General features: G+C 42.2%; 1 protein-coding gene across 1 annotated transcript in view; it reads left to right on the forward strand.

Moving 5' to 3' along the window:
- COL24A1 (collagen type XXIV alpha 1 chain) overlaps window positions 1–24800 on the forward strand; it is a 205312-nt gene that overhangs the window by 76115 nt on the left and 104397 nt on the right. The window contains exons 16-22 of the mRNA XM_066624576.1: window positions 6785–6838; window positions 6938–6982; window positions 7378–7431; window positions 9089–9142; window positions 12079–12132; window positions 16690–16743; window positions 24090–24143. Of these exons, the coding sequence (XP_066480673.1) occupies window positions 6785–6838; window positions 6938–6982; window positions 7378–7431; window positions 9089–9142; window positions 12079–12132; window positions 16690–16743; window positions 24090–24143 (369 nt within the window). The remainder of the gene's footprint in view (window positions 1–6784; window positions 6839–6937; window positions 6983–7377; window positions 7432–9088; window positions 9143–12078; window positions 12133–16689; window positions 16744–24089; window positions 24144–24800) is intronic.

A 24800-nucleotide genomic window follows, 5' to 3' on the forward strand; every position in this document is an offset into this window, starting at 1 on the left:
CAATAAAAAGCCATGCTGCTTGCATGCACATTTTCTTATGTACATAAAGATGCTCTCTGAATCAGGATCATATGCGTATGTATGACACAGAAGAAGAGAGAAGTTGTGTCCATGTGATCATCTCTTTGTGGCATTGAGCGTACTCAATGAGCGTACTCAATGAGGTGCTCATCCACAATGCCCCATCTTTCACTGATGATGCGTTTGCATTTGCCCCACCCTGACCTTTCCCCTGTTCAGCATTTGTCTGCAGCACTAAACACTGGACATGCGAAGGGAAAATCCCCTTGATTGTAATGTGGGAACATTCCAGAGATGCAGTCATGATAATGCAACCAAACATCTGGTTCAGCATTGTCATTGCAGCCTAACCCTGATCAAGGGCAGTTCAGGGGGCGGGGCTATCACGTGTGCATCATTGGTAGGGTTAAGCAGGCACATTCTGGAGGGGCACTTCATGTGTTCATTTCTACAAGGAGACGATCACCTGAACAGGGCTAGAAAGACAGAGAAAGAGAGAGAGAGAGAGGTTAATCAATTTCAAATCATAATAAGGGTGCAGTCTTAACCCACTTTCCAGCACTGACATAAGGACAATGCAGCTCCGAGGTAAGGGAACAAACATTCCCTTAGTTTGAGGAGGCCTCTGTGTCTGCCACCCAACTGCAGGATGCAGCATGTGTCCCATTGACACAGCTGTGCCAGTGCTGGAAAGTTGGTTAGGATTTAGGCCTAAGTATCCTAAAATATATGCAGGTGTGTCCCTGTTTCCTTTCCGGAACCCCCTGCAGATATGTTAATCCATGGATATAGGGGGATGCCACCCCCCCCCCCAAATACCAGGACTCCAGGACAAATACCAGTTCCAGGACTGCCCCCCCCCCCACCAAATACCAATTTCTGCGGATAATCAAATCTGTGGTCGGCCTCAAAGGACCTTCCAGGCATGACCAGAAGACACTTCCATTTGCATCCGGAAGGTTCTTGAGGCCCTCCAGCTGCAGGATCAGCGTCCACAGTGAGACAAATCTGCAGGTGTCGAACCCACAGATAAGGAAGACGCACTGTAATAATAATAATAATAATAATAATAATAATAATAATAATAATACAGGTATTTCTGTACCGCCTTTCTTGGTCCTCAGATTTCTCCTTAGACTTTATTCAAGGCGGTTTACATAGGCAGGAAAATTTAAATCCCCGTAGGGATTTTTACAATTTGAAAGAAGGTTTCTATCTTTCAAGAAACCACAACATTCAGAAGTTTCTTTCTTGATCTGGTCTCACATTCTGGCCTCCATCCTCCCACGCTCAGAGCAGATGGAATAGCTCGGCTCAGCTTGTCAGCTGCTTCAAGGTTGCACGGTGCCGGTGGACTCGAACTGGCGACCTTTGGATGTTATCTTCAGGCAAATGGAGGCTCAACCCTCTAGACCAGGGGTGCCCAAACCCCGACCCGGGGGCCACTTGCGGCCCTCGAGGCCTCTCAATGCGGCCCTCAGGGAGTCCCCAGTCTCCAATGAGCCTCTGGCCCTCCGAAGATTTGTTGGAGCCCACACTGGCCCGATGCAACCACTCTCAGTGTGAGGGTGACTGTTTGACCTCTTGCATGAGCTGTGGGATGAGGGCTCCCTCCACTGCTTGTTGTTTCACATCTGTGATGCAGTAGCAGCAGCAAAAGAAAGGCCAGCCTTGCTTTGTGCAAGGCCTTTTATAGGCCTTGAGCTATTGCAAGACCTTCATTCATTCATATAAGTTCATCTTTAATATATTTATTTATGTAAACTTATGTAAATTTACTCAAATTTTAAATGTAAATTAATTATTTTCTTCCCCGGCCCCTGACACAGTGTCAGAGAGACAATGTGGCCCTCCTGCCAAAAACTTTGGACACCCCTGCTCTAGACCAGACCTCCTCCTGTACTCGCATATATTCTGAAATATATATTCATAGAGCATTTAAAGGATAGAAATTTGACACTGATTTATTGTTTTCATGTTTTCGTTTTATTTTGGAAAGTATGCTTATATGTTTCACAACACTAGTTTTAAAAGTAACCTCTTTTCATATCTTATGAGTAGTGAAAAGAGTTCTCAAGCATAGTTATGCTTCTTTTCTTTAATCACCATGTTACATGATGTGTTTTCAGTGTCATAATTTTGATCCTTCATAGAATTCTTATTGTTTCTTAAACAGAAATTGTAATGTGTTTCTCTTGGATGCTGCTAAGTAGCAAGTAGCACAAGTAGAAAGTATTTCTCCCTTCAGTGGAAATATGTTGCTATTCAGTACTTGTAAAAAGCTTTTATTTCTGTCCAAGCTCACATGCGAGTCTAAATCAACACACAGGACCCAAATTATTTTCTCTTTCTTATAGCTGGAATAGTTTCAGCTGGCTTTAAGATCAGCATAATGCTTTGCCATATGTATATTTCCATAACATCAACATTGGGTTGCCTGTTTCTAGACCAAAGTACATTAAGCCATTGCCAAATCAGTACTTCCAGATGATGACTAAGATACTGTACTAAGCATACTTCCTTGGAAGCAAGTTCAATTGAAATTAGCGGTGCCTACTTCCAATTTTGTGTGGTTAAAATCAGGCACCACTGTTCTACTGTAAAAAGGGAGGGTGGAATCTAAATTACTAGAAATAAAATCCAGGTGGACTTTCTCAGAAAATAGTGAGGCTAGTGATATGGTAGCTGCTTTTTGTTTCTGGAAAATGATGTGAAAGAACATGTGTGTTAAAAAAGTTAGACGAAAGTTAAATGAAAAGGCAATTACGTATGTGTGCAACCATCTACTCAGAATCCATGGTTTAGTTGGATGTTAATTTCTGATGCTTTCTTGCTGATAAGCAGGTTCTGCAGAAAGCAGACTGGTTTGATTATCCATCTGAATGCAAAAAAGGCTGCAAAAAGCTTGCAGAAAAATCCAGATCCCAGCATATTTTGTTTTATGTACAGGTGTGCACCCTTAATTACCTTCTGGTCAGCGACAAGTCACATATGCGACTACTGCCACTGGTCAGGAGATTGCACCCCCCAAGCCTCTGAAGCTGAGAGGAGCTCTGCTCCCCTCGCCTCCAGAGGCTTTTCTGAGCCTCCCAGACGCTCAGAATGCCCCAATTGCGTGAGAGATGCGATTTCCAGTTTCCCGGGGGAAACCAGAAGTCAGATCTCTTGCGCAATTCAGGCATTCTGAGCCCTGCAGATAGAAATCCTAAATAGGATAGAGATTTCTTCCTGATACCTAATGGGCCAATCCTATTGGCCTTCTACATCAGCTGAACAAGCATCCTGCTGGAATAAAAGGCCCTGTAACAATGCAAACTCTGTGCCTGGGCCATTTGAGGCTGCTGCCACAAGGCAGGTGCTGTGGTGAATCTTCACTGCTGTGAGGCTCCAGAATAGGTAGGCTAGTGTGGGGGGCGGTGGTTTGTGGGTGGGGTGGGGGAGAACAAGGGAAGTAACTGGGCAGGGAGGGGGAGGAAACAGGGGCATGTCAAGGGCAGGCAGGGTTAATTTGATGGTAGCAATTTTCACTATCAATCCTATCCCCATTTTGCAATCAGACATGCCCCCTGGATCTCCACAGTCCTACCAGCAAAATGGCTGGTGCAGGTCCAAGGAGACCCATAGACAATCGGCCAACCTATCAGGAGGCTAAGTATTTTTACTTACCTCTTGCAGACTATCACCCCTCCCCCAACCATAGCATATAGCATATGCTGCCTATGAAATTTAAGACAGTGTGTGATTTGATCGTAGATCACCTGATCTGTCTCAGCCCTCTCAGCAACATTTCCACCTTCCTTCTATTACCCAAGAAAAACACCGCTGGTTTGTATTTTACATTTATGGCCCAATCCTATGGTCCAGTTGCACCGCCAGAATTTGCATTCTGGCTGTATAGCCAGCTTTATAGTGGTTGCAAAACGCAACCTGTCATTCTGCACAGCTAGGCTGCTGCTGCTGCCTCAAACCCTGGCACTGGTAAGAAAGGGGCATGGAGCAGGAGAAACAGAGCAGAGACCATGGCATGGATGGGGGTGTCAAGACCAGGAAGGCAGCAACTCTGCAAATACAGGCACGTGCCACTTAACAACCATTCGCTTAACGACGGATCGCATATATGATGGTGGCCAAAGCACAATAAAGATGCTCTTAATGAAGCAATTGCATCTCCCATAGCCTGCAGCAGAGTGTCTGTTTACACAACAGAGAGGCTCTTAATGCAAAGAAGAGGCAATCTATCTCCAGTAACCTGTGCAGCCAGCTAGTGTCTGGCAGGGAGTGTCTGTTTACATAACAAAGGCTATTGATTGGACTGAATGTTCATTTAATGACCCACTTGCATAACAACAGAGATTGGTATCCCCATCATTAAGTGGTGCACACCTGTATTGTATTCTCTTATCTGGCTTCCACTCACCTTCCCTAGTGCACTAAGGCTTGAGCTAGCAATCACAGGTGCAGGTTCAAGTATACATACATACATAAGACCTTTATTGGCATAGATCAGGGGTGTCCAAACATTTTGGCAGGAGGGCCACATCATCTCTCTGACACTGTGTCAGGGGCCGGGGAAAAAAAGAATTAATTTACAATTTAAAATTTGAATAAATTTACATAAATGAATATATTAGAGATGGAACTTGTGTGAATGAATGAAGGTCTTGCAGTAGCTCAAGGCCTATAAAAGCCCTTGCACAAAGCAAGGCCAGCCTTTCCTTTGCTGCCACTGCTGCATCACGTACGTGAAAAAGCAAGTAGTGGAGGGAGCCCTTGTCCCACAGCTCAAGTGAGAGGTCGAACAGTCTTTCTCTTGCTGAGAGGCCAGCATGGGCTCCAGAAAGTCTTTGGAGGGCCAGAGGCTCATTGGAGACTGGGAGCTCCCTGAGGGCCTGATTGAAAGGCCCCGAGGGCCGCAAGTGGCCCCCGGGCCGGGGTTTGGGCACCCCTGGCATAGATAATGGAAATACAAAAGAACAACCAAACATTAAACATTCAGAACACACACACAATAAAATAAAACACTCGTAATCATCCAATACCCCCTCCCCCCATTCACCATAATATAGCAGAAGACCCAGAATTCCGTCCTACCAGAATCCCAGAAACAAAGTTGGCAACCTTGTCAAGAGAGTCAGTTTCCTCTATGGAAAGAAGAGTTTGTAATTTAAATGAATCCTCCCAGCCCTGCATTTTGTTCAGCAGTGGAGCCAGATAGATCTTACGAAGGGTATCATGGAGTGGGCAGTAAAAAAATATATGATGTAATGTCTCCACACAATTCCTATCACAGGTACATCTTCTTTCTGAGTAGGGAATGCCACAAAACCTGCCCGCTAGCAGAGCTGATGGAAAGGCATTGCATCTCGCAAGGGAGAATGCTCTGCGAGCCTGTGGGCACTGCAGATGATAAAGGAAAGAAGCCAGCTTCCCAAAGCTGACTGGGATGTGCAGATGGAGAGGGGAGCAAATGGTGTTAGCTGCACAGAGTAGCTCTTGACGCTCAATATCAAGCAATCTTTCCTTGATAGTCCTGTAGGCTTCACTTAAACCATTCATACCCAGGCTCGCTGTGTCTAGTCCTATCAATTTAAGCTTGGAGAGTAAATCTGCAACCTCCACAGGCAGTACTGGATCAGCCAGAAGCTGGTACATTAGCCCATACGGGGCAGCACTGAAGAGGATTGCAAGCCAAAATTTTACTGATCTCAACCAAGCCAATGTTTTGAGTCTAATAAAACCCACTTCAAGACACACAGCAGAATATGGAACACATCTGGGAAAACCCAAGATCCTCCGCAGGAAGGAGGCCTGTATGCTCTCAGTTGAATGATTCAAGGCCTCATGCCAGATTGGACAGCCATAAAGAACTTGCGAGAGTACCTTAGCCTTGAATACCTCTAAAGCAGCCGGGACATATCTGTTACCTTGGCTAAAAAAAAAAGCGGGAAATTGCAAGGGATGAGATTTTTGATGCATTTAAGGACTGCATTACGATGAGAAACCCACGAATGCTTATAGTGGAAATTAATGCCTAAGTATCTGAATGTCTTTACCTGTTCCATTTTGCTGCCCATAAATGACCATTTAAATGGTTTCCAATTATTGGCAAACACCATGATTTTAGATTTAGAGTAGAGTAGTATACTTCTCACAGTAGTGGAGGTTTACCCCAAGAGATCCCCAGAACTTCCCCCACCTAGGATGCAGCGTGCACTCTCCTGGTGCAGCTGCTTTGGTGGTGGTGGTGGTAGAGTTTAGATAGGATTGGCTTGTCCATTAGTTATAACTAATCCCATTGAAATCTGTGGGATTAGTCATGACTGACTAAAACTACAATCCTGTGCACAGTCGTATGCAGTTTTCGTGGAATAAATCCCATTGAATTCAATTAGATTTATTTCCAACTTGATGTGTATATGTATAGGATTGTGTTGTATGACTCATTCTCAGAACACTGTTTCCCTATCTAGAAAAAGTAGCCCAATGCTCTCCTGGCTGTGTTCCTAAGGCCTTTAATGCTGGGGCAGGGAACCAGGGGTAAGCCTTTAGTGCATTTTTCATCTGGAGAAAAAGAAGCACAGCACTCTCATGGCTATAAACCTCTCCTAGTTCTTTAATTACAGTTTAATTAGCTTTCAGACAGGCCAGTACAGGTCATGTGAAAGCCAGCACTCAAGAAGCAAATCTGCTTTGTTTCTTACACTCTGTCTGTCTGAGTTCATTCACCTTGTGATTTAAAAACATACTGTTGGTTGTCTTTTAGGGTGTTACAGGGGAAGTCGGACCATCTGGCCCTCCTGGAATTCCTGGACCTTTGGTATAGTATTAAGTAGCTCTCACGTAACCATTTCTTCAATACCTTTCTCCACCAAACAGTGAAGCAATTGTTATTTTTTTTTATTTTTCTCTTACATAGGGTCTCCCAGGGAGTATGGGGCAACCTGGATTGAAAGGTGATAAGGTGATCTAAATAGTTTCATTATCAGAGTTACTTTAACCTTGGACCTTATCTGCTAATGTGATTCTACAAAGAATCCTTTCTTACTTTGTTTGGATTTTTTTTTTTTTGAAACGCACTTGTCTGTCTTTATTTCATCTGCGACTTTTTCATTTTTTTGTGTAAGCCATTCCAAACTGAAAACCTTAACCAACACATATCTCCTGCTGCTGAAGTTCTGAACTACTATGAATAATGTATATTGTTTTAATAATTAGAGGCTATGGAAATAGTTATGCAACAGGTACTGCACTTGTGCGGTGACATAACAAATCTTTAAATATTTTTATGTTGTTGAACTTCATTAAACATAATTTACAATTCTTTGATGTATCTGAATATAATAATGTATTATTTAGGGCGAACAAGGCGTTACAGGAGAACTAGGAGAACCGGGCCATCCAGGAGACAAGGTAATGTTTATAACATGATTTTATAGGACTTAATTAGCATAGCATTTTCTTGTGCTTTAAGTCACAGCAGGGCTAGTCATTAATGAATGCCTTAAAGAGTGATCACATATTCTCCAGTGTTGTGTCCATTCATGACCAAGTATGCAATTCAATTATCAAGTACCTGTATATTATACAGGGCAAATTCCATTAGCAAGGTGTGTTGTAGCTGCCTAACAGAGAACTGAACATTCTGTTTTCCAGAAGGGTTACTATTGACATCACATGTAATTAAAAATTTTAAATAGAATACCACAGTGACATAAAAAAGTTAAAAAATTAGTAGGCACTAGAAGTGGGAGTGAGGTCTGCTGCAGCTCCCACTTACAATTTTCAAGGTACCTTTTTTGGTTGGTCCTCCCATGTTCTTGATGGAGCTGAGAGTGAATTAGAAAAAGCTAGTTTAACTGCTAAAGTGGAAATTGGGTATTTTCCCATCTCCCTATCTTGGTGTCTCTGTGCAATGTTTACATGTGACAGAGAGGGGAAGGGGATGAGGAGCTACTAGGATAAGCCTTTGTCCCTGTAGTGATTGACTTTTCTTGTGGGAGAAGGAGGGGGAGACAGAATGAGCTTTCATCCTGCTTGGGACATGACAGAATTGAGCTTTTCTACTTCTAACTGTTTATGTTCCTGACAGGGCAGCGTGGGGGGCAGGGTGGGGGGAGGAATAACTGCAGGAAGAGTTTTTGTTTTGCCTTAAAATTTCTGCACCTAGATGTCTTAGGGCGCAATACTTACCTGCGCTGGAACAAGCAAGCTAGGAGGCTTGCACTGTATCCAGCACAGGGTAGGGGCCATAAGCTTCTTAGCCAGAGGCAAGGAGAAATTTTTCCCCTTACCTCTAGGTAATGGCTGCTGGCCCTAATGGGTCTCCTCGGACTTGCACCACCTCTGGAGGTGGTGCAAGTCCAAGGAGAGTGGAGCGACTTGAAGCTACTCCGTTCTTCCTGGGATCAAGGGTTGGGTTCTGGCATAACTGCCGAATCCCAGCCCTGCCTCCCTCTCCCTGCCTGCCGGCCCCCTGGGTCGCCCACTGCCTACCCTCCCCCTGCTCAGGAATGCCTCCCTCCCTCCTCCTCCCCGTCTCCCCGCCACCTACCTTTTGTCCTTGCGTTGGCTCATCCAAGCTGATGCAAGGTACTAGGAGGAAGCAAGCGCGGAAGCTTCCATCAGCCGCCTCAGACAGGCGCTTCTGGAAGCACCGGCCTGGCTTTCTCCCAAGGAGGCGCCAACATGCCTTACGTTGGGACTTGGGCCAGCCTAAGTACATGTTAGGATTGTGCCCTTAGTATTTAAATAACACACTTTCAGTACCATTGGCAAAGAAAAAACAATTAAGAACAAATGCCTGTTTTTTATTCTATTCAGACCTCATAGAACCTTGTACTGCACAAAACAGATAAGCTAAAACCAAAGTAACTATTATTTTGACTGAATTGGTGATTTATATTTCTGCCTAGCAAATTCCTTTTGAATTCTTTTTTCCTGAAATGGAAGCATAGTAAGACATTTCTGAAACAGAAGGATTATCGTATTAACATCTTTCTGTTTTCAGTGGAAATGTGTAGACACAATTTTCAATTTACATTGTAGCAACTCTTTCCATTTTTCAAAGGGTGCTGTTGGTTTACCAGGACCGCCAGGAATTAGAGGAAAACCAGGTCCTTTGGTATGTCTATATATTTTTGTTCTTATTCTTTTCATGCTAGTTGTTACTTTAGTAACCAAATATATCTACAATATTGTGGGCTGAATCTCATCTGGTACATTGTCATAAAATGAATGTGACTTCAATAAAGTAAGGCCGCAATCCTAACCAACCTGCCAGTACTGACATAAGGGCAATGCATCTCCAAGGTAAGGGAACAAACATTGCCTTACCTTGAGGAGGCCTCCATGACGGCCCCCCCAACTGCAGGATGCAGCACATGCCCTGTTGGCACAGCTATGCCAATACTGGAAGGTTGGTTAGGATTGTGCCCTAAGTAAAGTAAGGGTCCAGTCCTAAAGACAGTGCTGCTGCCAGGTGCATCCTTGGAAGCGCAGCAGCCACCAGAGGTCTCTTTGGAGGAAGGGGACTTTTGTTCCTTTCCGTCAGAGAAAGCCGTAGGCCCTGCAGTGGGGCTTCTCAAGTCTAAGCTGGCTATTTTGCCAGTGCTGAATTGACAGACTCCGTGTCGGGCTGGAAGGCCTGACAAGGACTTCTAGATCTGTCAGAGCAGAGCTCTGCCAGTTCTGCCCTGCTTCCTCCCCCTACCCCACCCTACCCCTGCCCTGACAAACCTTACCGCCTTCTGAAGCCCTTCCCTTGCTCTGGGCAGCATTCAACTGGCACTGGGCTCAGCGCTGACTGGTGCTGGGCCAGCAGCTGCACTGACTTGACGGGAGGTGTTGCGGGTGTGCCTTATGGCATGTTTGTGACACCCAGCACCTGTGTTACACTCAGCACTGACGAGCTCAGGACTGGGCTCTAAGATTCATCAAAGCAGTTGAGGTGTATATGAAGATGTTTGGGGTTTCTCTTAACCTGCAGTTCTGGATTTTTTCAGATCTGCTTAGAATGCAGTGGCCCCATTAGGAAATACTCTACAAAAGCAATGCGTATTCCATGTATCTGAAAACATTTCATTCACTGCAGAATGTATGCTTTTTTCAGAATTTTTTTGATCCAATCCAGTTTTGCATGTGTGCAATACCTACACTTGATTGAATAAGTATGACTAGCTGTTCTGCCCATTGCCAATGGCTGTTAAATGTTCAGAATCTTATCTTACAGTACAATCCTACGCATGTCTTCTCAGAAGTTTCATTGAGTTCAATGGGATTTACTCCCCAGAAAATGTGTATAGGATTGCAACCATAGTCATTCAGTTCCTCATAGTAAATGTTAGTGACCTTTTCTATTTGGCTTTCATGCCCCCAATCCAGATACATACTTGTGTCCCAGTAACATCCCTGCATGCACATCTAGCCCCCCCAACAGACAAACATTTGAAGCTAGTACACACTGAAGCTTTAAACATATACCCACTCACGTGGGAGAAAGCTCCAATGAACATAGTAGGATTTCTGAATTACCATGTATGGAATTGTATTGTGAGTCAGACTTTGTAGCCCAGAATTATATACTATATTACTGATAGTGGCTCAAAGAGAGGTCTTCCCCAGTTCTATTTTCTGTAATCCTTTAATTGGAATTGCCGAAGATTGAACTTGAGATCTTGAACATGCAGAACACGCACTGTACCAGTTAGCTCTAGTTGGCATTGTCAGCTTTGGCAGAACTAGTCATCTGTATGGAGAGGCAGGAAACCTGAATCTAGCTGAATACTGAAATGGTCACCCCAATCCTATCCCCAACTGGGCCGCCAGGTGCAATGGTGTCAAAACAGCAACTGCTGTATCCTGCAGCCCCGTAGAGGCTGCCAGAGGTCTCCATGGGGAAGGTCACAATTGCATCGCTGCTGGGGCCTAAAGGTTTTTTCATGCTTATTAAAGCCAGCGTCGGCCTCTGGGGGTGTGGGGAGCCCCACAGACGCCTCTGCAGGGCTCCCCAAGCCTCCACAAAACTAAAAATTGAGATCAGAACCCACTTTCAGGTTTCATGATCACAAAACTGGAAGTTGGTTCCTATCCTATCACTTTTAGCTTTGTGGATGGTTGGGGAGCCCTGCAGAGGTCTTGTGGGCCTCCCCACACACCCCTGGAAGCCAGTGCTGGCTTTAGGTAAGTGTAGAAAAATCCCTTTTCTCCTCAACAGGAATGCGATCCTGGCTATCGTGTCACTGTCTTTGTCTGAGTAGCCCCATTGGGTAGGCTGGAGCTCGACATGGGATAAGGGAACAAATGTTTCCTCACGCTGAGTAAACCTCCAGCCTGCTCAATTTCAGCACTGGATACAGTGTGGACCGTGTGGCCCTGCTGCACAAGTGCTGATTAGGATTGGGCTGCCTGATATATAAGAGAAAATTTAACACAAAAAACCGATATTATGTTAACTGAAAACCATTTGTAGATAGTTGGAATAAGCATATTGCTCATATTTTACAAGGATGTATATTAGTATAATTTTAATGGCAAAAACTAAAAAAGTAATTTAAGAACTATGGTACAGAGAAATGCTATATTAATTAGCAATAAGACATGAGCAATGTTATATTAATGTTATATTAATGTCTGATGTAAAGAAGTATGGAAATATTAGTTTTTTTTAACCAACAGATATTAGTCAAACAACAAGCATCAATTAATCTATTCTGAATTTTTCTGTTGTATGATAGGCTGAATAATCTAGATTTTTTGTTCATCCCATTTATGTTAATACACATGTGCGTAACATATTTGTTTTCTTTCCTAAAAATTGTGTATAATTATTCCTAATACCAATGCCTTTTAGTAACTCTTTTTTCTACTAGTGCAATTCTAAATGAGGTACAATAATTTATAGGACACAAGGAATGCTTTTAATCAAATCAAGAGAGGAGCTGAATGATTACCTCATTAAAAATTCAGCCCATCATTTTGATGTATGAATTTGTTGAGTAACAGGAAACATCTTATGCAGTTCTGCTCACAAAACCTTTATAATGCAAGTTCTAATTTTAGGGTAAAATAGGAGATCCGGGACCCCGGGGACCATCGGGCCCTCCTGGACCCGAGGTAAGAAACTATTTAAAGAAGCTAACACATTCCATTTTGCATTTAATAGGCTGAGCTTTCACTGCTTAAGCATGAAGCGTGCTTGCATCTTGCATCTTTATGTAATATATTTTTTTCCTCAATATTGTAGTTTACCATGTATAACTAGTGTGATGTGCTGTTTAAAAAGTTTTTATTAGCATTTCTAAGTCAAGCAATAGTAAGTCAAAGAAACATACAAAAGCATAATCACTGAACTTACGGTGATTACCAACACGTGGTACGCTGTTGACTAAGTAACAATTCCAAAAATTATGAGTATGAAAGAAATTTATTTGCTAACAGTTCCAGTTGTGTCCAGAGGTCCTTTGTGGGTCTTCCAGATGCGAGTTTGGAACCCGTGATGGGTCAAATTCATGAATTCCAAATCTGTGGTTAAAGAGGACCCACAGTATAGAATTGTACCCTGATAATACAAAGGGATAATACAAAAATTGGTTGGTAATAGCAATTCCAAACACAGTATCTGAGCCCAACCATGAAGTTTACTGAACCAGGGCGCAATCCTAACCCCTTATGTCAGTGCTTTCCAACACTGACATAAGGGCAATGCAGCTCTGAGGTAAGGGAACAAACATTCCCTTACTTTGAGGAGGCCTCCTTGAGTGCCACTCAGCTGCAGGATGCAGCTCATGTTCCATTGGCACAGCTATGCCAGTGCTGGAAAGCACTCATAAGGGGTTAGGATTGCACCCCCAGTCACTATCTTTCAGCCTAACCTACTTCATAGGACTGTTGTGAGAATAAGTAGAGTGGGAAGAGCCATATACACTACCCTGAGCTTATTAGAGAAAGGGCAGTATAGAAATAGAAAATGCTGATTTTGTGACACCTTAAAGGTGATATTTTATTCATAATCAGGTAGCTGTCACAGAGCCCAATCCTGTGGTCGGCGGCATGGCTCCATGCTGCCAACCACAGTCGCAAACATGCCGTAAAGCACACTCGCAGGGCTCACCGCCAGGCTCCCACTGGTGCTAGCCCACCACCGGCCAGTGCTGGGCTACCGCGGGGCGGTTGCCCAGGTTTCACGTCTTGGCGGTCTCCCGGATCGCAGAGCAGCGGAACAGGAGGCGGAGGTATGGACTGGCATGGGGAGGAGAAATTTCGGGGAGGGGGAGGCTGGCAGGGGGCAGAGGGAGGTGTGCCAGGGGGCGGGAGGGAGGCGTGTCGGGGGAGGGAGGGAGGAGGATCCATGGAGCTCTGCTCCGCAGGATCCTAGGCGCTCATGTAGGGCTGCGCGCCCTACACGAGCGCCTTTACCTTACTGCCAACCTTTTGGTCGGCAGTAAAGTGAGTAGCCCCATTGCGGGGCTGCTTACATTACTCAGGGGAAGGGGACGAGCGTCCCCTTCTCCAGAGGCGCAGGATTCGGCAGCAGCCCTTCTCGGTGCTGCCGAGCCTGGGTGCCCCGGGCAACTCAGGATTGGGTTGCAGAAGCCTCCTCAAGGTAAGGGAATGTTTGTTCCTATACCTCAGAGCTTCATTGCCCTTACCTTGGGGCTGGAAAATTAGTTAGAACTGCGCCCTTAGAGATACAAATAAAATTTATTATAACCTTTATATTTCTATGGTAGGATGGAAAGCAATCAAAATGTGTACTGAGAGCCCTATCCTGAGCTCCCAGGGTGCACAGCTGCCACCATATCCTGTGCGCCCAGGACAGCACATGCCCCATTGTCACAGCTGTGCTGAACAGTTGGTTAGGATTTGGGCCTAAGATTCTACAAACCTTGGCTATGAACGCAGTACCCCACAAAAAATGTTTCCAACTGGGCCCCACAGCTTCTACAGACCCACCAGCTTATCTGGTGATAGGTTAGTAGCTGGGAGAAGTCTATTATTTGTAAGAAAAAACAAAGTAGGACCTACCTAAAATAGATTTATGGATTCCAAACTGAGCACTGTATTCCTTACAATTAAAAATGAATTTTATGAGACCATCTGTTTTGTTAATATTGTCTTTGTTGATAAGCCATGTACCCTTGGCAACCCTCCAGACATCTATGCATGGAGAAGGATTTCTCACCAATTATGGCAATTGAACTCCATTTGTTCATGGAGGTCTTCCCCATTTATGGAGCATTGCATTGCTTCTTACAAACCTGTTTCAAAGCAGGATTTATTGTTTCCTTGAGGGTGCTTCTCAGAAGAGTGCAAAGGTGACATTACTATTTTCAACAGATACTTCATGTTATCCATAAATTATTTTGATCTGAAGTTGCTCACTTAATTCTCTCAGGAAGGTAAAACCATCTGGGATCAGCTGCCATATGTTTTGTGCTCAGAGCTCTAGAATTGCAAAGGAACAAGGTGCACATTTGATTTGAATAATAGTTGGTGGCAACAAAATACAAGTCTCTTGTACATGAATCACTGGTTGTTCAGCATTGCTTAGCTCCCAGAAATTTACTTTCTAGCCATGTTTCTTCCCATATTGTGATGTTTTGAGGTTCTATAGACAGTGCTGCAAGTTCTGGGATGTCTAGTAACTTCTACTTAATATTACTTATTAAGAAATTGTGACAACTGTTAGCTATCAGTTTTGGGTGTTAAGTATTTTCTCTTTAGTCACATTTGTTAATATTTATAAAGAAACTGAGAGAGAGTTTTTAATATCTTAGATCTCAAGTACTTATACCTCATGGAAATTTTAATTAATTAGTATGTTCTGACCTATATTTCCAAAGCAGGCCTTGTTACATTATGGTTGCTAGATAGAAATTCCAGTAATAACAGACATCATGGGAACTAGTGGAGATGTGGTCTTCTGAAATTCCCTTAAAATGGAAGACATCTGGTCACTGTATATTATATACATATTGCCTCACTTTCTCATTTTGCTGTGGGATTTGAAAATGTTAAAACTCGTCTTGTTTATGTATAGAACACTTCTGTATTTTAAGCTTCCTTTCAGAGCTATTAATTTCTATAATGAAATGTCCGTAGTTAAATTGCTTTGTACAGCCTTCCATGTCCATATACAGTTCTGTTTCACCACTCAGGGCTTTCACCCCAATCCATGTATTCAAAACTGCTCCATACAGAGCAATCCCAGAGCTATACAGCCCAATCCTATCCACACTTTCCTGGGAACAAGCCCCATTGACTCTAATGGGACTTACTTCTGAGTAGACATGCATAGGATTGGGCTGATATTCCCGAGACAAATTAGTGTGTGCTCAGCATGCTGATATGCTTGTGACAATGCCCTGCGCATAATTTCCCCCACTCTCTGTTTTTCAATTGTGAAAGCAAGGCATCAGCATGAATTATCCTGCTCCTGTGATTACTCCCATGCAACTGATTAGCATGGCTAAGTTTTGAATATGTAAAATAGGACAAAGTATTTTCTCACTGGGCCCAGGCTCACTTGGCTCACAAAACATTTCTTGGTATGTTGTGGGGCATTATTTGTTGTTGGTGTGCTTTCATTTGTCAGGCAGGAATATAGTAAGTATTGGTAGTACTTCTTTCCTTGTCTTTTGCATTCTGTGTCACTTTCCATGCAGCATTACAAATAACTGTAGATATTATGCCTATGAATACATTGAGAGACAGCCCAGTCCTACCTAGCTTCCTGACATGCCCCCTTTGTGTCCTCAGACTTGTGCCAGCTAAAGAGCTGGTGCAAGTCCGAGGAGATCCATTAGCAATTGGGAGGTTTTTAGAGGGGTAAGGGAAAATATTTTCCTTTTCCTCTCCCAAGCCTCCCGATCTACCTCCCCCCCCCCACCACCATGGCATACAGCACAGCCTATTTTGGCAGGGCTGCTTGCTATGGCAGGGAAAGGATAGGCTTAGGCTTTTAACCAGACAAAGCCAAATGGAACATTGTTAGGGAAATGCAAGATGGAAAAGATGAATTTTTAATAATTTCTTAAAATGAGATAGAGGAGAGGCCATTAAAATATTTAAAGGAATTATATTCCACACTTACTTCTGCAGCATATAGAACCTATATGCAGATTCATACTTTGAACCATCCGTTTGCTGCTTGATAAACTTCTAGTCCAGATCCCTAACTACTAGCAGTCCTGTATCACAATTTATTGGAATGGTTCATTCTATAGATTTGGACATTCCAGCTGTGACTTCAAAGCCTTGACAAATGGACTACCTACTCCCCTATTGAAAAAGAGCCATTCAGTGAACACTTAATCAAGTTATGAATGAGTACTCCTGGCCCGTTTCTTCTTCTTATGTAGCATGACAGAGGAAACTGCATGCACTGAAGAAGGAAAGGAAGGAAAACAAATAAAAAAGGTTTTCAAGCATAATTTTTACATTTTATAGGGTTCAAGAGAGAATTTGATAGAGAGGTACTGATGCTTGATAATGAAACTTTTGATATAGTTATATTAATGTTAATTATAACGTTAATTTTTTAGAAGTGTAATTTAATCATTTTTAATTTCATCTCACATGCATCACACACGTTCACATTTTCTATATAGAGACTGAACTGATAATTTGAGTTGGAAAATTAAAACATTATCCTTATTTTTTTAATTGTAGGGTTTTCCAGGAGATATCGGTATTCCTGGCCTAAATGGCCCTGAAGGTCCAAAGGTAGGAATATATGGAACTTTACTATAAATTCTTTCATAATGCAGGATAACATGCATTTTCTCTATGTGAAAAGAGCAAAATAGTGTTTATTTTGAAATTAGAAAAAAGGCAAGAGGTAATTGTGGGATTAGCTCCTCCCCTTACCATTTTCCCAGAAGCTCATACCTCTTCAGGTAATCCCAACATGACAAAGAAGAAGACTTTCTGACCTTGTTGTAGAAGAACAGGTACTCCAAATGGCCAGCTCACTGTTGAGACTGTGAGTGTTTCAGTGGCTGATTGGGGTCTGACCATACCTGAGGAGCTGAGCAAGAGCCCTATATCTGAGAGTAGTTCCAGGAGATGCCTCAAAGGGACTTTGAAGTGAATCTATGTCTTAAATTACAACTGAGTGCTAAAAGCTGATCATGTGAACTCAACACATGGTGTCAACCTGTTGCTAAACTCCTGGCAGCACATTTGGAAATCATCATAGACTGCCTGAAAACTTTGACTGCTATTGACTGGAATGACCATGTGACCAGGCCCTTGGTTTCTGCTGTAATGCCTGACATATCTAAATACACAATGCATTCTCTTTCCCATGAATGTAAGAGCTACAGAAAAGTGACCTTACATAAAGAAAAGCATGACACCAACCGTTGTGAGTGTGCACAATTGCACACATGCTTACTTTATGTCATTGTTGTAGGCATGTATGTGGGTATGCATATTTATGATCAGGGAATACATTAATGGTTTTCCTTATTAAATATTCAGTGGGCTACCCTGATTTTGCTAGGCAATTCTTATTCATACCAATCCCAGCCAAAATGTTGATTAGTTAACTGGAAGTGCCAGATTTTAATACAAAAATAACTTCCATGAAGATACTTTATGGTCTCCATAGTTATTGGCTTTCATAGACAGAGAGCTTGGACAGCCGTCTCTAATCAGAGAAAATTGGTGGCTTACATTGGAGATGAATGTTACCAAAATGGAAAAGCTTTTACACGGTCCATAATGCAGTACAAAGAGACCAGGCCTCCATGAAACTGGAAATGTTCAGTGTTAGGGCTCCCAGCTGTCTTGTGTTGACTGCGGTTTTGTGGAATTTCCTCTCCATTGCTTTACTAAGCTTGTCTTTTCCTCATTCTTTTGTTTCATGCTTCCTCAGTAGTTAAATGTACACCAACTGCCAAAAAAGCAGGACAGACCTTGGGTTTTAACTAAGATGTTGACCCTTATGAATGAAACGTAACTGGGTCCTGTCTGCAAATATTAGATGGGTAGATTGTGTTGCCCGAATCCTACAGTAATCAACAGCCAGAATTCCCTGCTATAGTGTAAAAGTATAATTATAACCCATAGATGAAGCATACAATTTGACTTGTAAACAACACTGTGTATACTAGAACATTTGACCTTTGGCTGCTGTTCTGTGATTAACACCTCACATAAAAATTTATTTTCATTTCATTTAGTTTTAAAGGTAATTCTTGGGATTGGTTTGGAGTGTGTGTGTGCTCGTGAGTGTTTCCCTTAAGTTTATGCTCAGTTGTATCACTTGTTATGCAGCTAAAATTTCTGGCCTCAACAGAAAAAGCAAGGCAGACATGCAGACTTCATAAATACAAAAATAGGTATTCAGACTGTAACATTTCAATTTATTAATTAGACTAATCTTTTAATATCATTTTTATTGATGTAAAAGTGCCCACAAAAAATCAGGTAATTGGATTTAAGTTGTTGTTTATTACTTTAATACAAGTACTTACAAAAACTGCAGATAGCAAGCACTATTGTAGAAGAGAACCTCCTCCTGTGTGTGAGAGGAAAGGGAATGTGATTTCTGAGGTGACACCTGCTGCAGTATGTGCAAGTATCATAGAGGAAGAAAGTATACTGTTTTTAGAAATGCTGTTTTTTAATCTGCAAATTTATGAAAATTTAATCAATTAATTAATTGATTAATAAATTAAAACTTATACTGTACAGTGAATGGACAGCAATCCATTTGTAGATTCGAGCAATCGTAGACATGCCTACTCAGAAGTAATTTCTACTGAATTCAGTGAGACCTACTCCTGGGTAAATGTGTATAGGATTGCAGCCTAAGATTTCTTTAAGTGGGCATACAGTCCTTATAGCCCTATATCTGTTTCTCCAACTACAGTCATGTGGCACACAATTATTTTGAAATAAAACTAGCGGCAGGCATTACTCTTACATCTGAAAAGGTTTACCTTCTCAGCCAAACTAAACAATAAACAGATTGTGTGATTGGGGTGCTTCTGTGTGGAGCAGTCTCCTAGGGACCATGATGGTGGAGAGTCCCAATCTGCCATGGTTGTAACCTGGATTGCTCCCTCTCTCCTGCAGCTTCCTTGGGACCCAGAAGGTAGGTTTGCATTAGTGCTTCCTTCCTGGATATATAGCAGCAATGGGGAAGAGGGAGAATCTGGGTTGGGATTGTGGTGGGGGCAAAGGGTTAACACCCCCCTCTCACTTGCTGCAATTCAGATTAAGATTGGTGCCCAATTCAGCTGTTATTTACTTCAAAAACCATACAGACGTGCAGAATCTAATCACACAATCTATGCATTGTCTAGTAAGGCCCTTGGTTTGTAAGAATAAGTATTACCCACCTATGGAACTATTCACCACTCCCTAGAGTCAATGATCTGTGGGTGTTCCTGCCTAGAAGAAGCAGTAACTTCATAGGATGCAATAGGGTAATCTCTTCTAACAGTGGGTAATTCTGCTGCGCCTCTGCAATGGGAATGACGGATTGATGCTATCAAGGCTAGTAGAGACAGATTAGAAAGAGGCAAACCTAGAGCAGTGATCATTCATAAATATAGTGGGTAGCCTCATCCACAGATGAAAATTTTGACTCACAAGATCCTTTAATTAGTTCATGTGTTCATTTATCACAGTGCACAGTTTAGGTATTCACTGCCATACGTAAGATAAAATGGAAAGCATCTTTCTTCTGCTTTCTGGTGTTTTGTTTGGGCTAGTGACATGATATAAGTGACTATTAGGAACTTTTATTAATCCTGTTAGAGAAAGTTATTGGGAAAGTTATAAAGGCATGTATGTGAAGTGTCAGCATCTATTTGCAAACTCTGTGGATTCTTTCCTGGCATGTTTGATTAGTCTCTTGAAGTCTGTCACTTTCTTTGTTTAGCTAAAATCTTAGAGCAGGGATGGAAACTTCAGTTAATTATCTTTATACAGTGTCCAATGTCTGGAACGACTTTTTTTGTTATACAAACTGGAATCACTAACATCTAATGACTCATTGTGGTGAAAAAATTGCTGTCAGTCTAAATAACTATAATTAATAGCTGAAAAAGTATATCATGTGTTTGTTGATAGTTATTGTAGAAAAAAATCAGCAGCCAGCCAGCAATATTTCTTATACGATACTGCAGTAGCTAGATTTACAACTTAAGTTATTGAATGTGTTTTTTGGCCCTTACCCACAGTTTTATCCAGGCTATGCCATTTTGCCGTCATCAGGCTAATTCAGAAATCATAGAAGTGAGGAAAATTGCAAGCTGAAACTTGCAAAGAAGGGCTGGTTGATCTCATTGTCAATAAGACTCATGTGCTCCAGAGGTCATGTAAACCTCAGAAATATGATAGATTTCTTTCCCTAAGCTTTTCATTGTTAGACTTGCTGAGTTGCCTTGCAAGATTCTCTGCCTTCATAGAAAGGAGTTTCTTTTGAATGAAGAAAAGGGAGCCTTTGGATACAACCGGATGACTACATTTTTAGATCTGTTGGCGTAGGAACAGAGGCCAAGAAGATAAAACTTGCAATGCGCTGTTGGAGATGGTTCTGCTAGGCTAGCAGAGAAAAGTGTAGCCCATGATCACAGAACATGCTGGGTCTGCCTGGAACAGATTCCGAGGGGGAAAGGCTGAAGATGTTTAAAAAAAAAAAAAAAAAAAAAGCAGGCAAAGTAGAAGGCTGGAAACAGGAAAACTATTCCAGACAGTTTGCTGGACTTGCATGGGCAGTTAAGCAGGAAGGAAGCAAATAGTGGATGGATAGAGTGGATAGAGAGATGTTCTTTACACTCTCACATAACACCAGAACCAGGGGACATCCACTAAAATTGAGTGTTGGGAGAGTTAGAACAGACAAAAGAAAATATTTCTTTACTCAGCGTGTGGTTGGTCTGTGGAACTCCTTCCCACAGGATGTGATGATGGCATCTGGCCTGGACGCCTTTAAAAGGGGATTGGACAAGGGGATTGGACAAGTTTCTGGAGGAAAAATCCATTATGGGTTACAAGCCATGATGTGTATGTACAACCTCCTGATTTTAGAAATGGGCTATGCCAGAATGCCAGATGCAAGGGAGGGCACCAGGATGAGGTCTCTTGTTATCTGGTGTGCTCCCTGGGGCATTTGGTGGGCCGCTGTGAGATATAGGAAGCTGGACTAGATGGGCCTATGGCCTGATCCAGTGGGGCTGTTCTTATGTTCTTATAGTGCCAGCATTTGGTATGAAGAGATTGGATGTGAGCCACTTGACTTTAGACTAACAAATCTCAGACAGTGGCTGCTGGTAGAGCTTGTATAAATCTGCTGTCTTGTGCTTACATAGTTGAACAACAACGGCTTTTGTACACAGAATGCTACTTTGATAGTGAATGTTCGTGGTTAGGCACTAGCTGTCAAAGGGGCAGTTGGATGGACAGCACCCCCTACAGGTGAAATACTGCTGCGTCATCTTTTTTAATTCAGTGAACATTGCTGATTTACACAACCTGTTTTGAACAGATTAGCTGTGAATTTGACAGTTGTATTTGGCCCAATAATTAGTCTTGTGAATACTTCAGTGCTTGTTACAATCATACTTCTTTCTATCTTTGGAAATGTTGAAAATGTGCACTGAGTGAGGAGATGGTGAGCCAAGGACTATGCTGGGAAAAGTCAACATGCAGGAGTTTCATCCTATTAAAAAAATGATATAGTTATCCCTCTCAATGGGTTTAATGTAAGATGCCTTTCTGATGAATAACCATCATCATAGTTACGTAAGTATCTCTCAAACCAATCAAAAATCCAGGGAAGAAGGATTTATCCTTGAATATAAATTAGCCTAGATTTATATTTGGAAAAAAGCAGATCATATGAACCTGCTAATGGCCAAGGTAATTGGTTAAGTTGTATTTCCAGATGATTTGTTGTGCTGTGTGCTAGTTTATATAAAGCAACAGTTCCAAAACAGTGTACATAGGAGAACTGCTAGGGTGCTGCAAGAAAGGAATTAAAACTCCTGTGAATCCACAGTATGCACCTCTAGAATAAGCTGCCACTGCATTTCTGAATGATTGACTGCTCCACCTCCTTCCAAATAGCTGTTGCTGAGGTGGAAAATCCTGCTGCATCAGACAATCTAGTGTGATTGGGTCATTCAGTTAGCCCAGTGTATCACAGGAGGCTTCCCATTGTATTCTTGTATGAGTCACTGGTCTGGCTTTCTTCCAGCTGTCTTCTGTTGAGGTAATTCTCCCACATCTCTCAGGTATAATTTGAATAATTCCCAAAGTACACATAAGGGGAATTACCCATGTCTAATAGAGGTTGCCAGTTGCTTCTCCATTTGTTTGGGGTTCTGCCTTCTGATCACTTAGAGAAAAGAAATGCTGGACTTTTTTCTAGTTGTAACAAAAATGTGTTACACCCTCCAAATACAATTAGGCTGCAATCCTAACCTCAGTTTCCTGAGAGTAAGCCCCATTGAACAAAATAGGACTTACTTCTGAGTAGACCTGGTTAGGATTATGCTCTTAGCTTAGTTATAGAGCTTTTTGCGGAAACACTGATGTAATGTAAACATGGAGCAATTTTTATCACTATTCTGATAAATTATCACTGTTGCATATTATTATTATTATTATTATTATTATTATTATTATATTAATTTGTACCCCGCCTTTTTGCCCAACGGGCACACAAGGCGGCTTACAACATTTTTTAAAAATACAACATTAAATACAATTAACAATTTACATAATTAAAAAATCTAAAAACAAACAAACCCCGTGGATTTTCATATAAAAGCAAGAACGCCAGCCAGCCTGTCAACAATTAAAAGCTTTTTGAAATAAAAAGGTCTTCAGTCCACGCCGAAACGTTAGCAACGAGGGAGCAGTTCTCAGTTCTAAGGGGAGGGTATTCCACAGTTCGGGGGCCACCACCGAGAAGGCCCTCTTCCTGGCCATCACCCCTCTCACATCTCTTAGTGGCGGCACAGTCAAAAGGGCCCCCCCAGATGATCTAAGAGCACGGGCAGGATTGTAGGGAAGGAGGCGGTCCCTCAGATACCCCGGACCTGAGCCGTAGAGGGCTTTAAAAGTCAAAACTAGCACCTTGAATTGGGCCCGGAACAGAACCGGCAACCAGTGTAGCCGCCGGAGCAACGGCTCGACAGAGTCAAACTGACGTGCCCCAGCAACCACACGAGCAGCCGCGTTCTGTACTAGTTGTAATTTCCAGACCGTCTTCAAGGGCAGCCCCACGTAGAGCGCATGTATTTGTATTTTTATTTCATTTACCTATATTACACAAATTGAGGAAAGGCTTTTGGAGACATTTTCACATTATTTCAACAGCATCCTACCAACCAAATGCATGCAAAAGATGTAAGAATCAGCTGGCATTGTATGGGTCTTATAATATACACATAGCTGGGCATTTTATGGCTGACATGAAAGAGTGGTAAACATTGAAACTCTAAATAATCCTTGCAGTGAAGTATAGTGCACTCCTCTTATTCCAGACCGTTTAGAGTGAATTCTTTTGGGGCCAAACTTTAAATGATGCCAGAGAATCTAACATTGGTTGCCTGAGTTTATTTTTTTAACTGAAATACAGGCTTGGCAAGTTGATAATTTTATTGCAGCAGCAGCATTGAAGGAAGGAAAAGGAAAAGGCCTTTTCCTGTGGGTCATTTTTGGGATCAAAATCACCCCAAACTACTTTTCCTGGGAGTAGGGCAAAGTATGGTCCAATCAAACAGACAAATAACCCAAGTAATTGCTATCAACCAGAAATGGCTGCCAGCATTTTGCCCTCTATTAACAATTTCCCAGTGTGAGTTTGTGCTATGTAAGTGGAATGCACATGTAGATAATTGTATGCATATTGTGGTTTTAGAGAGAAATTCAGGTCACCACAGTTTTACTTGTTCAGACTTTCTAAGGAAAATCATGGGAGAAAATTATGAGAATAAAAAAGAATGACATGAATCAGCTTTTTCCCTCTCACACTTTCTATGTTTTTCTAGACAAACATGCATATTCAAAGATCTAAATATTTGTGTATTTGGTTTGTTACTTAGGGATTTCTAGGTGACAGAGGCCCTCCAGGACCACCAGGCCCCAAAGGAGTTGAGGTAAGATAGCAAGATTGTTGACTCAATGGCATACAATTTTTCTTTGAATCAAAGAAATCAGAGTTCATTTCTACTTGTATGTTTGCTTTCGTTTTGGTTTGCAAAGGTATCAGTTTTAAGTTCTGGCAGATATTGAGCAGAGTACCAATGTTTTAATTCTCTGATTTCTGTGCAGTGTATAAAGAGCTGAATCTGACAGCTTGCAGATACACTCAAGAACTGAGTTTCGCATTCTGAAGAACTATATGTATACCTGAACTGAATGAAAAAATCTATGTTGAATGCATAACAGTTTCCAATATGGGTAAAAGTTTAAAAAAGTATTAGACATAAAGATTTGTCAGCATTGGGGAAAAGAAAGTATTTTAACATTATGACAATCAGTATCTCACAGTCCAATCTTTAGGACTGGGTTGCTGTGTGGAGCATGTTGTGACAGTGGTCGGCACTTCACTGTTGCTAAATGGTTACTGACAGCACATGGAGCACTTGGCTGGTGGTCAATTTGCATGTGCTGCTGCAAGTTAAGTTAGTAGTGGGGGCAGGATAGGGTGGAGGGGCTGGGAGGTGGTCCATGCTGGATCCTGTCCCCTCTTTTAAAAACCTCCCACCCCTCCTTGTACCAACTGAAGAGCTGGCACAGGTCCAAGGAGACCC

This window comes from Tiliqua scincoides, chromosome 4 (genome assembly GCF_035046505.1).
Source record: "Tiliqua scincoides isolate rTilSci1 chromosome 4, rTilSci1.hap2, whole genome shotgun sequence".
NCBI lineage: Eukaryota > Metazoa > Chordata > Lepidosauria > Squamata > Scincidae > Tiliqua > Tiliqua scincoides.